We start from the raw sequence: 14,322 nt of genomic DNA, 5'->3' as shown, positions 1-14,322 counted from the left end.
GTGCCCTTGAAATTTTAAGGTGATGTGTCCATTCTTTGTATAACGTGGACTGCGGAGTAAATAAGTAGCTTTACTTGCATGTAATAATATCTTATAGGAAAATGGCACTAATCTCTCCTAAAGTTTTCTATAATTTCACTCTTATTCTTTTAATTCTTTTGATAATGTGGTGTAAATAAGAGTTTTTTTTTGGTTGTGGGGTGGTTTAATTTTACACTTCTAATTAAAGGAGAAAACTTCCGGGTGTTTTGAAGGGGAATGATTATGCTGTGTTTTATCACTTTATGTGCCTAAAAACATCAACCACTTATAAATTACTAAGAATCCTCTCTCTAGTGGGATTTAGTATGTTTTTACAACATTAAGTCCTCACTTAAAAAGACTTAGGGTAAGTTTGGTAGACTGTAATAGACATTGTAATATAATAGTTATTCCTATGGTTTAACTATTTAGTAATTTAGTTATGTTTTTATAACAAGAAATAATCATTTTTTATGAATAGTCATTCTTTAAAATGATGAATAATTATTTATCTCTAAAAAAGATGTAGAGGCTATTTCTTAATAGGTTTATTAATTTTTAAAATTAACATATTTCCAAATAAATAAATTTTCTATATGCACATAACAGTTATAAAAATAAAAAATCATAAAAATAACTAATCTCTCTCTTTCAAATTTAAAAATATTATATTTTAGAAATATAATTATATGAGTAAGATATTTCCTAAAATATATCTTAAGTTTGTTTTAAAATGCTTTCATTCTATTATCTTTAAGATTCTATTATTGTGTTGTCACTAAACAAATGAATAGTAATAAGCATTGCATTACATTGTCTTGTATTTGTGGTAATACTTATTCTATTCTTATGTAATTACTGTTACAGTATACCAAACATGCCTTTATTAACCACAAAAAACCTCTAAGTCACTTTACTTATTTAATTATTCTAATATTAAAATAAATAGCCCCACACTATTTTTTTTTCATACTCTAATCCATCTCGTTTTTGTGTTTGGTAAGGTTGTATTATTATTATTTTTAATTTTTTAAAAGCATGGAAATTTGAAAGGCCAAAAATTACTTCATGTAAATTTATCCTAATCCTTGGAGGATAAGAGAAAATAAACAGGGGGTTTTTATATCTGATTCCTATATATAGACCAAATAGCTTGATTCTCTTATTCAAAAACTCTCCCAACCTCATCGAGAACCCCGCCATATTATTCAAGTTTATATATACAACTTTTGCTTCATATACATTCCTCTTTTAATACTAATCTCTTGCGCCTCTCTCATCCGTCCTTTAGCTATTTAAAAGCTTGTTAGAGCAATAGTAGAAGCTTACTTATATTTTTCTCCCAATTTGTTACTTGCCCTATTTTAGGTAACCACTTTCCCTTTTCACCGAAGAAAGTGGGTTAGTCCCACATCGGTTAGCTGTGTGTTTGAGTTTCCCTTTAAAGCCTTCACACCGTATACAAGAGTTACCGGCTTTTGTATACTGTGAGTTGTGTGATATTAAAGGTTCATCCCCACTCCCCGTGTGTGTGTGTTTAGTTTACTGTATTCTCAAAAAAAAAAACTTTCCCTTTTCACCAACCGTAGATTTCTAATTCTAAAATATATTTCATTTAAATGAGTAACCACATTAGATTCCCTAAATATAGGTAACCACGGTAGCTTAAATGGTATGGGTAAGTTGAAGGGTAAGCAGACGTGGAAGGTTTTTGGGTGTTTGGTTGTCTATATTAACTCATTTACCCATTTTAGGTATCTACTACCAATTCTCTTAGCTTTCTAAAATTATTGTAAAGTTTTATTGCGTCCCTAACATTATATAATTATGGTATAATGTATAATTCATTCATTAAAATTTTCTAAAGATAATATATTAGGTTTAGTCATTTTCAAATAGCCAAATGAAATAATTGTTGAGATGGTCAATATTCTTCTAACTTGTGTCATGGTGCATTATGTTTTCCTAAATTTTCTTCCATACAATTGAATTTTCTAAGTTTAAAATGTATTATTAAAATATATTATTCTCTTATCTTAACTAAAATTTAAAGAGAAATTACACTTTATCCCTGAGTCTTTTGGCTGAATATTGCTAAATCCGAAATTTATTTGCGTTATAGGTACTGTTCCAACTTATTTAGGGAAATGAGGAAAGAGAGTGAATTTCGGCAACACCGTTGCTGAAATTCAACAAAAGTATGAGAGAGAAAGAGGAAAAGTGGGAGAGAGAAATTTTTGAATTTCGGCAACGGTGTTATCGAAATTCCTACTGCCCAAATTCCCTACCCGAGTGTGTCCTGTGCTCGAAGTGTGAGTGCCCAAAAAAAAAAAAAAAACTAATTGCGGCAATGCCATTGTCGAAAATGGGAGGGGAAAAAAAATTGGAATGGAATTGTGGCAATGGTATTGCCGAAATAGGTGAAATTTTTTTTTTTGTCAATTGTGGCAATGTCATTGTCGAAAATGGGAGGAAAAAAAAATGTGGTTGCCGAAATCTGGGGAGGAATTTAAAAAAAAAAGTGTTACGTTCACAATATTTTTATAACATTTTCACAACAAATCACAGGTTATTAGTTATTATTAGTTCAAATTTGAATTTAACACTGAGATTACTTTTTTAATCCAACAATAACAACCTGCCCCTTAAAATTTGTTGTAAAAATTTTGTAAAAATTGTGTGCATATCATTTCTTAAAAAAAAAAAAAGAAAAAAAGAATAGAATTGTGGCAATGGCATTGCCAAAAATGTGAAAAAAATAAAATAAAATAAAAAGGAATAGAATTGTGGCAATGGTATTGCCGAAATTCCTTTTCCTTTTTCTTTTTTTTTTTCCTCACATTTTCGGCCATGCTATTGCCACAATTCTTTTTTTTCTTTTTTTAGGAAATGATAAGTGCACACAATTTTTACAATATTTTTACAACAAATTTTAAGTGGCAGGTTGTTATTGTTGGAATAAAAAAGTAATCTCAGTGTTAAATTCAAATTTGAACTAATAAAAACTAATAACCTGTGATTTGTTGTGAAAATATTGTAAAAATATTGTGAACGTAACACTTTTTTTTTTAAATTCCTCCCCAGATTTCGGCAACCACATTTTTTTTTCCTCCCATTTTCGACAATGACATTGCCACAATTGACAAAAAAAAAAAAAAAAAATTCACCTATTTCAGCAATGCCATTGCCACAATTACCAAAAATTTTTTTCCCTATTTCGGCAATGGCATTGCCACAATTAGTTTTTTTTTTTTTTTTTGTTTGGGGCACTCACACTTCGAGCACAGGACACACTCGGGTAGGGAATTTGGGTAGCAGGAATTTTGGTAACACCATTGCCGAAATTCAAAATTTTCTCTCTCCCACTTCTCCTCTTTCTCTCTCATACTTTTGTTGAATTTTGGCAACGGTGTTGCCGAAATTCACTCTTTTTCCTCATTTTCCTAAATAAGTTGGAACAGTACCTATAACGCAAATAAATTTCAAATTTAGCAATATTCAGCCAAAAGACTCCTTTACCCCCCCCCCCCTAAATTACAACTCCTTTTGTACTTTACCTTCCTAAACTATATTAAAGGCATAAAAGATAGAATTTACAATAATTTATTAATCACAGTTGCTAGGGACATCTAAATATTTACTTCCAAAATAACTAAGTACTAATCCAAACTAAAATCAAACCAAAGCCATATGAGAGAGAAAGAGGATTTATAATGGAGAAATAAAAGAACACAACACCATTTGCTCAAAAAAAAAAAAAAAAAAAAAGAGCACAACACCAAAACACCAAACGCATCAACCCTAAGTGGAGCTAAAAAAAATAAAAATTATCAACCCAAAAAGTACAAGAAAGAATAAAAACCCACCAAAGGGAAAAAAATTTGGGAGAGAGAGAGTAATCTCCTTTTTATGTGTGAGAAAAATATGAATTGAGAGGGAAAGAGAAAATCAAATTTATAGAAAAGAGCATGGGAGGAAGAAGAACTAAAAAAGAAAAAAAAAAATAAATAAAGAAAGAGATGAAATTAAGGTTGGAGGAAGAGTAATGGTGAGGTGGGAAATAATGGAAAGAAAAAAAAAATATAGATGGAAGAGAAAAGTTAGAGAAAGTGTAACGGTAAGTTGGAATATTCGAGAGGAGAAGTGTCTAATAGGAGACAGAGAGGTTTGAAAATAGCTAGCTGATACGGTGCAATGAAAGAATATAAAAATTAATTACTGAGCTTCCTTTATTATATTGTAACATTTCGTTTGTTTCAATGGAAAACCTTATGTGAAGATAGATTATGCATTTTCTAGTGTTTGGTATTACTATTTTGAAAAAATAGGTAAAAGGAAAACTATCTCTTAACTTCCCTTATTTAGCTTGCCGTAAGAGAGAGTTATTTCCCAGAAGGCTTGGAGTGACATAGAATTGGAAAATAACTCTATCTCATGCCAAGCTAAATAAGGAAAGTTAAAAGATAGTTTTCCAACTCATTTTAAAATTGCTACCAAACATAGAAAAATGATTAATTTTCAAGAAAATGTTAATGTCAAAACAAATGGATGCCAACATATGAGAAATGTTGCCAATTGTGGTGGACACGTGTCATGTGTGAGGTGGTAGGCTAATTTAGGAATATTATTATTAAATTTTTGTGAAATTTAGTTGTATCTCTAGTTTTAGTATTACTCTTATTCCATTCTTATCTATAAAAATCATTATAAAAGCAGAGAAAAAATAAATAAAAAATCAAGTAGTAGTATGTGAAGAAGAAAACATGAGTTCAATATCAATTTTTCATTGTGCGTACCTAATGTTTTTATTATCATGTATTTCCAAAGTTGGGTATGGAAAAATGGTTTTTAATGTGATGAACTATGGTGCTGTTGCCGATGGAAATACTGATAACAGTAAGGTAATTTTCACTCACTAAATTATGAAAGCCAAGAATCTTTTCTTGAATCAATAACATTGAAGCGTTTTAATAAAGAAATGTAATTGTTTTACAAGTTTGTTATTGTGTGTGTCTGTCTATGTAGGTTTTTGAATATGTATTTAACAAAGCTTGTCAATCTGAAGGGATAAATCTTGTATTAATCCCACGAGGAACATATATGTTGTGGCCTATAATGTTGAAAGGGCCTTGCAAGGGTCAAGTGGAATTTCAAATCAAAGGGACCCTGAAGGCTCCTACAGATAAAGCATCTACAGTTAATGTTTATTATTGGATCGCCTTCCAATACATAGACCAGTTGATCCTCACGGGTGGTGGGAAATTGGATGGACAAGGTCTCGCTGCTTGGAATGTGTATACTTGCAATGTAGACCCAAACTGCAAAGCTCTTCCCATTGTAAGTTCATGTTTCGAAAGTCCATCTTAAATTGGGTTAGAAAATCGTGTAGCCCATTATCATGTGCTAGGGTCATTTGTCATGAATCATTCTTAGTTTTCTTTTTTTCTATCCTTCTACCCAATAGACTTTTCTATACGTCATATAACTTCATAATTCTATAATCTGTTTTTCTTTTCATTGTACTTACATTATGTTCTTTAAAATCTATTAAAAAAAAAAAGAGATTATGTTTCTTAAAAAATATATATATCAGTTTCTTTCCTCTTCAACTATAAAATTTTATCAGTCTTTTTTGTCAAAAAAAAAGACTATAAAATTTTACCACTTAATTTCTTAATGTCCTATCTCCAATGTTTTGAAGTCTGGTTACTTTTATTTTTTTAATAAATTGACGTATTTGGTATATTTATTTATTAGGTATATTTGATTTGTTAACTTAGTGCTTACATTTTTTTAAAATACTAATTGTAAACTTATTTAAAACAATTCCCATTTCACAAAATTTAATCCGAACACTTTTTAAATTTTAATCCTGTTTGAGTTACATATTATTCACATTGTGTGTTTCTTTAGTCTTTGAGATTAGATTTTGTCACCAATTCAAGAATCAGTCACCTATCTTCAATCAACAGCAAAAGTGCCCATGTGAATGTTTTCGCATGCGAACATGTGAGATTTGATCACATCCATATAATAGCACCCAAAGATAGCCCCAATACCGATGGAATACACATTGGTTCATCTAGTAATATTGATATCTTCAATTCAATTATAGCCACTGGAGATGATTGTGTATCGCTGAGTCCTGGATCCAAAGACATAAACATTCAGGACGTTAAGTGTGGCCCGGGCCATGGAATCAGCGTTGGAAGTCTTGGCGGGGTACCAAATGAAGAAGATGTTAGTGGATTAAGGGTGACACATTCCACCTTTATTGGCACTCAAAATGGCTTGAGGGTTAAAACATGGGCTATGCCTTACTCAAACAATGTTTTCAATCTTACCTTTGAAAATATCATCATGGAGAATGTCGACAACCCCATCATCATTGATCAACAATATTGTCCACCTCGGAATTGTAAAAAGGTACCTAGTAGCTCTTGTTCAAATAAAGTTACATATGCTTGTGCTTTTTGCAAAAGTTTGTGGTTTGAGTGAGTCTGGTCATAACATATTGGTGCTTTTAGACTCAATTTCTGGGTTAAAGTGGGACTATGTTTGATTAAAATGTATGTTATATAAAACTTGATTTACCATGTTGGTGATATTTTTTTATCTGCAGGGTGACTCCCAAGTTCAAATTCGCGATGTTAAGTTCAGAAACATTACGGGCACCTCTAGCTCAAAAATTGCAGTTGCTTTTGATTGTAGCAAAGGCAAACCTTGTGAGAATATTGAGCTCAACAACATCAACCTAACTTACAATGGTGCTGGAGGACCTGCGACATCGTTATGTTCTAATGCCAAAGGTATTGTTATTGGTCAACAACAACCCCCATCTTGCATATATCACTCCTCGCAGCACCTTTATTAAAATCAAGACATAAAGTTTAATACTTCAACTCTTTTGACAATACTGCTTTGTGCTTGAAATTAAGGCTTATCTACAAGAAATGTTGTAAGTGGTAATGTAAACTTCGTATTTGAAAATTCAAAGTGTCTTTGAAATTTGATTCTAAAAAATAAAATGAAAAACTGCCTTTGAAATTTATGGTTGTAGAACCTATTTATGGTGACGTGTTCATTCTTTGTATAATGTGGAGTAATAATATCTTATAGGAAAAATGGCTCTAATCTCTCCTAAGGTTTTCTATAATTACACTCTTGTTCTTCTGATTTCGAATTGTACTTTTTTTCTTTTTTAAGGGGGGGGGGGGGGGGGGGGGGTGGGGAATGGTTTCTGCGTTAATGTTACACTACTAATTAAAGGAGAAAATTTCCAGGTGTTTTGAAGGGGAATGATTATTCTGTGTTTTACGTGCCTAAAAACATCTTACATTTACAACATTATTAACTACAAAAAAAAAAAAAAAAGAAAAAAAAAGAAAGAAAAAAAACCCTCTAACTAACTTAACTCATATTATTAACTTATTTAATCATTCTAATATTAAAATACCCCTACAATACCTGGTTCCTATGTTAAAAGTCTCTCCCAACCTCATTGTGAACCCCACCAAATTATTGATCAAGTTCATATATACGACTTTTGCTTCATATTATATTCTTCTATTAGTAGTAATCTCCTGCACCTCTCTCACCCATCCTTTAACTTTCTCTTCTAATCTCTTTATATTGGTAACACACATTAGTCCACACAAGAAGAAAATATCAAATCTGATGAAAACTAGGGGACCATCAACAATATCAGATCTTCCAGATGAGATAATCTTGGACATTCTCTCCAAGCTTCCCATCAAAACCCTCTCTCAGTGCAGGTATGTCTGCAAAACTTGGCAAACAAGAATCACTCACCTGGTTTGGCTAAGTTACATGTTGACAAACACTGTAGTAGTACTAGTATGAGCATCATAATGGTTGAACTTGGCAAACTTAGCTAGGTTGGTTGAACAAGAAATCCCTGGAAGTTTTACCAAATGTTCTTGATTCCAACAAGGACCTCAGTTTTGAAAACACCATTTGGTGGGTGTAATAGGACACTTCAACTTGCGGGGTCATGTAATGGCTTGCTTGCTTTGTTTGTCCTGTTCCGATTATGATGGCCCTTCCTATGTTTGTAATCCTGTTCTTGAAAGTACACTACTCTTTCCCTCAATTTCCGAGATCACTCAATATCGTGCTCCTATTGGACTTGGATATGACCCTTTGAATGATGAGTATTAGGTTGTGAGGTTGTGGTTTCGTTTCCTTTCATAGATATGGATTGCAAATTTGAGTTGGTGGGTGAGATATATGTTAAGGACATATTTTGTGTAATTAGCTAATCCTCTGACAAAATGCACTTTACTTGTATTTGGATAGATCTAGGATGCATTTAATACTTCAAGAAACATGTTGTTTAAGTATAGTATTAAAGCTATGAAGATTGGACCAAGAAACAAGTGAAGAAAAGTTGTTCACTAAAACTGGACAGATAGCTCGACACCTGCGGACAGATATCTCAACAGCTGCTTGACACCTTTCGACAGCTAGGCTATCTATCGAGCTCTTCAGTTGATTGTTATCGCAATCTCAACACCTCTCGATAGTTGGTGGATCGATCGAGAAAGCTCCTGTCTCCTCGATAGCTTCTCGATAGCTGTATCTGTCAAAGTTTAAATCTCGACACCTCCTCGACACCTCCCGATCGATTGAGGTTACGGAAATTCAGATTTCCAGATCTGATTTTCGACCCAAGTTTTTGTATTTGTGTAGGGTTTTTTTTTCTCACAACCCTAGACCTATATAAGGCTTGTTTTAGAGGCCGTTACATAAGAGAATACAAGGAGAACATATGCAAAAGGTGACCGATGCCTTATTCTCTCCAAAAAGAAGCTACTGCGTCTTTTGCGCCTTAGGGTTTTCTAACCAAGTGCTTCTTGATCTTCATTATTAATGAAGTGAAGAACTTTGCAGCCAACATCTTCTTCAAGTTGGTGAGTGAGTCACGTACTGGGATTCATGCAAAGGAGTTAGTCACGTACTAGGATTCGTGCATCAAAGGGTGGCGTTCATATATTGAAGAGTTCAGAGGTTCTGAAGCGGTTGAAGGTTTCTACTGTGAGTTCATCTACAGGGATTGTAGAGTCTAGGGACAAAGGTTTTGTACTAGATCTGACACTTCTCTTTTCTATAGTAGATTACTTTTCGGGAAGGTTTCCCCCCAAATTTTTTACTATGAAACTAGTTTGTTTCATTGGTTTTCCTGGGTCATCATATCTTGTCTTATTTATTTTTCCGCTCCATTATTTTGACATGATATTGATATTTGTTTGTTTTAATAAGGTTTATTGATAATAAATCTGATTAACAACTTGAGTTTAAAACTTGTTAATTCTATCAACCGGGGTCTAAATTTCCCATCAATATACACACTTGAGTGCGAGTCTAAGGGGTGGAGGAGCATTGGGAATGTGCCACATCCTATTGCTGCAAAATATCCTGCAGTTTTTCTTAATGGAGTCCTTCACTGGATGACCAATCCTACAATTGCACTTGATTCCACTGAAACTATTGTTTGCTTTCATGTGGGTAGTAAGCAATTTTGTGTTCTACCTAGTCCACTTGGTTTGTAGAGTCTATATTTTTAGGTTGGCAAACCATGATCAAATGTAATCAATTTATAGTGTTTTTGATGAGTCTTGTGTGTGTATTTTAAATTCCAAGACTAAGATCCAAGTTCAACTCAAGTACAACGTAAGAAAAAAAAAAGTTTTTGTAATTTCAATGGTAAGTTTGACTAGTTGAGATAAGTTCAATTCTAGCTCGATACCTAGTTTGACTTGTCGAGATTGTGCAATTAGCAAAAATTTGAAAGGTGAAAACGCCCATAACTTGCTTGGTTCAAACCTGATTTGTGATTTGTTTGTTGTGCTATTTAAAGGACATCATAAGCCATCCTTAGATAGGATTTTCAGAGAGAGGAATTACCATTTGTGCAGCTAAAGTTTGTATAACCAAGTTTTTCTCAATTTCATTATACAGGAGACATTCAAAGTAGATCTAAGCCTCCATCTATTCAACCCATATGAATTCTAGAGCATACAGAGAAAAATCAACACGGTGTTGATGTTGTCATAGTGTAGATCTTGTATGAAGCCATAAAACAATCCAATCTACTCATGGAAGGAATATATAGATGTCGAATAGGGAAGGTACTTCTATTTCTAAAGGAAGGAATATATAATGAGCGGCAAATATGGACGGTACCTCTATTTCTAAATGTAAATATGTAATGAAAAATGGAGAAATATATATATACATATTTTTTTGGTTGTTTCAGTTATTGTTATGATTCAGAAACAAAATTGTGTTTGAGTCATGAGATCAAAGGTTTTCTGTCCAAAATTGATGCTATTAGCCATGTGCCAAGCCTTGTTTCACAACAGAATGCTAAAGTAATTACGAGCAAGATTGCAAACAAGGAAATGTGTTATTGAAGTTATCATGTTTATGAAAAATTATTGGGTGATCTCAGAGTACAAAGACGTGGTGCTCATTCTTTTCACATTTATGGTGGATCTCACCAAGAATTTGATTAGTGGGATTAGGGCTGTAAATAAATCAAACAGTTTATAAACAGCTCGGGCTTGACTCAATAAAAAGCTTGTTTATATTTGTTTGTTTATAAACATGACAAACTTGAGCCTTAGGTTTATGCTTGTTTATGAGCCAAGCCCAAGCCAAAAAAAAAAGGTTTGGAATTTGATAAGGATGTAGTGCAAAACGCATAGTTTACACCATCCAATAAGAGATTGTCTTATCAACATTTCATAAAATAAGGAATAGAAAGTGCTACACACAATAATTTCTCATCTGCATCTATATGCTCTTGGATCAAACCTCCAAAATCTGCTGCTCCCTTCTATTATCACCATCCAGCACCACCCCCATCAGTGGTGGCTTTCTCTCTTCTAACCCATTCCCTTTGTCTTTAAACCTTATTCCCGCTCTCTCCCTCTAAAACCACTCGCCATCACCATTGCCATCAACGACGATGATACTACTTTCCTCCTCCCTCTAACTTTCTCTCTCTACTATTCACTCAGAGTGGTGACTTTGAATGTTGTTGTGTGTCCATTACTCCAATCTCAAAACAGCAAATAAGAGTAGCCATTGTAGACGACTAAATTTCTAGTTTGAAATAAATCAAACAAGTAAAATAGTTTCACAAATGCGAATTTGTATTGATGATTGTGTGGTACAATTCTCTGAAATTACAAAAGAGTGATCCTCTGATTCGATCTCCTTGCAAAACTTATTGATTAGATTTGTGGTAACGTGGTTTTGACTTGAACACAAAATACCCTTCAATTTGGTTGAGGGATGAATTGAAGACTACCGAAACGGAATTACAATGAATCTCTGGCTATGAGCTTGTTTAGAAATTCTTTGTTCTTCGCGTTCTTCGTGTTCTTCGTGCGTTCTTCATCTTCGAAGGTTTGTGGTGGGAGTTCTTCGGAGCTTTAGAGGCTTGAATCCGTTGAGCTTCAATGATTTTTGATTTGTTGATGTTTTCGGACACTTTTGGCTTGATTCCCGTGAACTTTAGGATCTAGGCAGATGATCTGGATGATTCTACTTCGAATGTTCTTCGATTTTGGGGTTGAAGTTCTTGAAGTTCTCGAAGGCTTTGGGGCTTGATCTTCGCAGAGCTTTTTTCACTTCTGAATTCTGGTCCTTCTAAATGTCTCAGGAAGGCTTCTATTTATAGGAGTTTTAGGGTGGGTGAGCGATACGTGGCGGAGCTTAATTGGTGACACATGTCACAGCTTGATTGGTCCGCTTAAGTCATCGCTTACACGTGCGAGGTTGCTTGAGTCATCGCTTACACGTGCGCTGATGCGTGATTGGTTTTTGCATGACACTTGGCAAATTTCTATTGGCTTCTGAATAGTGATAGCAAAACCTAGCAGCAATACATGGTGCTCTGTAATTGACTGTATTTTGTGGACTTGATAATGTGACGTGTCAGCTTGTGATAGGTCGGGAATTTTCCCTTTCTACAGCCATATCCCAACCAAAGCTTAGAACCCTCCAAGAAAACATTCTTCCCAATCATAGATTTACAACTTGAACCCAAATTGATCCAAATTGACAGTATGCCTAGCAGGACTAAGCCCTTGAATATAAAATTTCCAACCAAAATTAATGAATAACATCTTTCTTTTGAAAGCTAAATGACAAAGAGAGCTTATTTCTAAAGGAAAACGTAGGATGATCTAGAGAGATTGAGATAGAAAGAGAGCGAGACAATGATTGAGCTTGGGAACCACTTCCAAATATGGCGGTGACGAGCGGTAGCTATCATGGTCGATCGCAAAGGTCTGATTAGAGAGGCTTTGGGCAAAGAGAGAAAGGGAGAAAGAGAGGGCAAAAGGTATTGATTAGAATTGATTGTTTGTGCCTCTCCCTATTCATTGTTTTGTAAAATGTTGATGTAGCATGTAGAGATTGGAAGGTGTAAAACCAATGTTTTATACCACATCTTTATTTGTAGGCTTGCAAGCTCGAGCTAGCTTGAACATTTTACTTTTGTTGTTAAGCTAAGCTCAAACATTCACTACTCAACAAAATTTGATTTGTTTACAATTCTAAATGGGATACACCATAAATATAAGAGGAGAGAGCATCTAGGGTTCATTTGGCCCCGCATTTTCTAAACTAAAACATGCATTATTGGAAGAAAATGCTTGAAACCATATGTTTGGCTTTGTGTTTTATTAAAAATCATGTATTTGAAAATAGCAGAAAGGCACGATTTTGGAATGCAGTGAGAAGCAGCTTTTTATAAAACACTAGTGTAAAACACAAACTGCGTTTCCGAATTAATTGAAGAATGACCAAAATACCCTATCAAAAATCCATTGCATTGTCACCATGCCTTGTTGCTGTCTATCTTCGCTGTAGTGTTTGTCTCTCCTTGCCACTGTCCTCACCATTTTTCATGATCTAAATGTTGTGGGCACGGGCAAAAATTGGAGCAAAATTTCAGTATGGAGTAGCACCCACGGTCTTGGGGACTTGAAAAGAAGAGAGTGAAATGATGATAAACAGGAAAAGGATACTATGGTAGGAGGTGAACATGGGAAAAATTAATAGTATTAAATATAAAACAATAAGTGGGGTTCTACTGGTCTATATGGTGGGCCTCTAAACCTCTTAAACGTGTAAGAATAGCCATTTATATATTTAAACCTGTAATTTCTTTTTTTTAATAAATTTCTATTTTTTATAATAAAAAAAATTGAAAAAAAAAAGTGAGAATGCTTGTTGCCATTACGCTATTAAATAAAAAGTTATTATTATTTTATATCTTAAAAGATGGCAAAAGAATATAACAAAATAGTTATTTTTACCCAAAAAAAACAAAATAGTTTTTATCTATACTATTATTTAAAGGACTCCTCCTATTTGAAATTCTTTTTTTTTTTTTTTTGTTCAAAAATACCTCTACACCCTTATATTTAAGTAAAGACAACTAAAGGATAATCCAGTAAAAATACAACTATAACTTCCATTAAACTACCAAAAAATAATAATAAAATAAAATCTTATAGCCACATTTTAAAAACGTGCCTATAACTCCTAAAAAATAGAGTTACTCTTTTGTTGATTTTTAAATTGCTTTATCCACTTATAAATTCTAAATACATAATATTAATGAGAAAATGTGTAAACCTTAAATTAGAATAAATGAAAAAAATATTATTGTTATTATTATTAATGCAATTGTTAATGTTCATAACATATTTTTCTTTAAAAAAAATAGTTGATTACTTAAAAAAAAAGGCAATATATCCTTAACAATTTAGTTAAATCCTTTTTTAGAACTTACATCCAAAACCGCTATTTTTTATTAATGTTATCCAAATATTTATTTGTGATTTTAAAATTTGTGTTTTTTAAAACATGTGTATTAAAAATTCTAATTTTTTAAAACGCACTTTTTAAAACAGTTTATCCAAATAGGCCCCTAGTCACTTAATAATTACTTCATGTTTATATAGTTTGATATTGTTTTTCTTTATTTCATTTTGGGTTTCATGAATTAATGCAACCAAATTTATTATTTGGCATTCATATTTTTTTTATATTACCTTTTCCTTTAATAATTTTCTTTTAGAAAATACTTTGTTCCTAGCATGACTATTATTCAAGCAAAAAATCCTATGCATGACTTTTTTTTTTTTTTTTTTTACAAGCATGCGTCAAATATTGAGTGGTGTAATATTATTTTTTATATGATTTTACTATTAAAATCATTTAATTTTTTTCTAAATTTTAAATATGATAGTATTTCAA

General features: G+C 32.8%; 1 protein-coding gene across 1 annotated transcript; it reads left to right on the top strand.

Moving 5' to 3' along the window:
- Positions 1–4,862: 4,862 nt before the first annotated feature.
- Positions 4,863–6,962, top strand: LOC126695801 (exopolygalacturonase-like). The gene is made up of 4 exons (XM_050392614.1): positions 4,863–4,922; positions 5,047–5,358; positions 5,935–6,447; positions 6,644–6,962. Exons 1-4 carry the CDS (start codon positions 4,863–4,865, stop codon positions 6,893–6,895), a joined length of 1,137 nt encoding a protein of 378 aa, XP_050248571.1. The 3' UTR covers positions 6,896–6,962.
- The last annotated feature ends 7,360 nt before the right edge of the window (positions 6,963–14,322 follow it).

This window comes from Quercus robur, chromosome 8, assembly GCF_932294415.1.
Source record: "Quercus robur chromosome 8, dhQueRobu3.1, whole genome shotgun sequence".
In the NCBI taxonomy this organism is placed as follows: domain Eukaryota; kingdom Viridiplantae; phylum Streptophyta; class Magnoliopsida; order Fagales; family Fagaceae; genus Quercus; species Quercus robur.
Note: the sequence above shows the minus strand (reverse complement) of the source record. Positions and strands in the feature narration are given on the sequence as shown.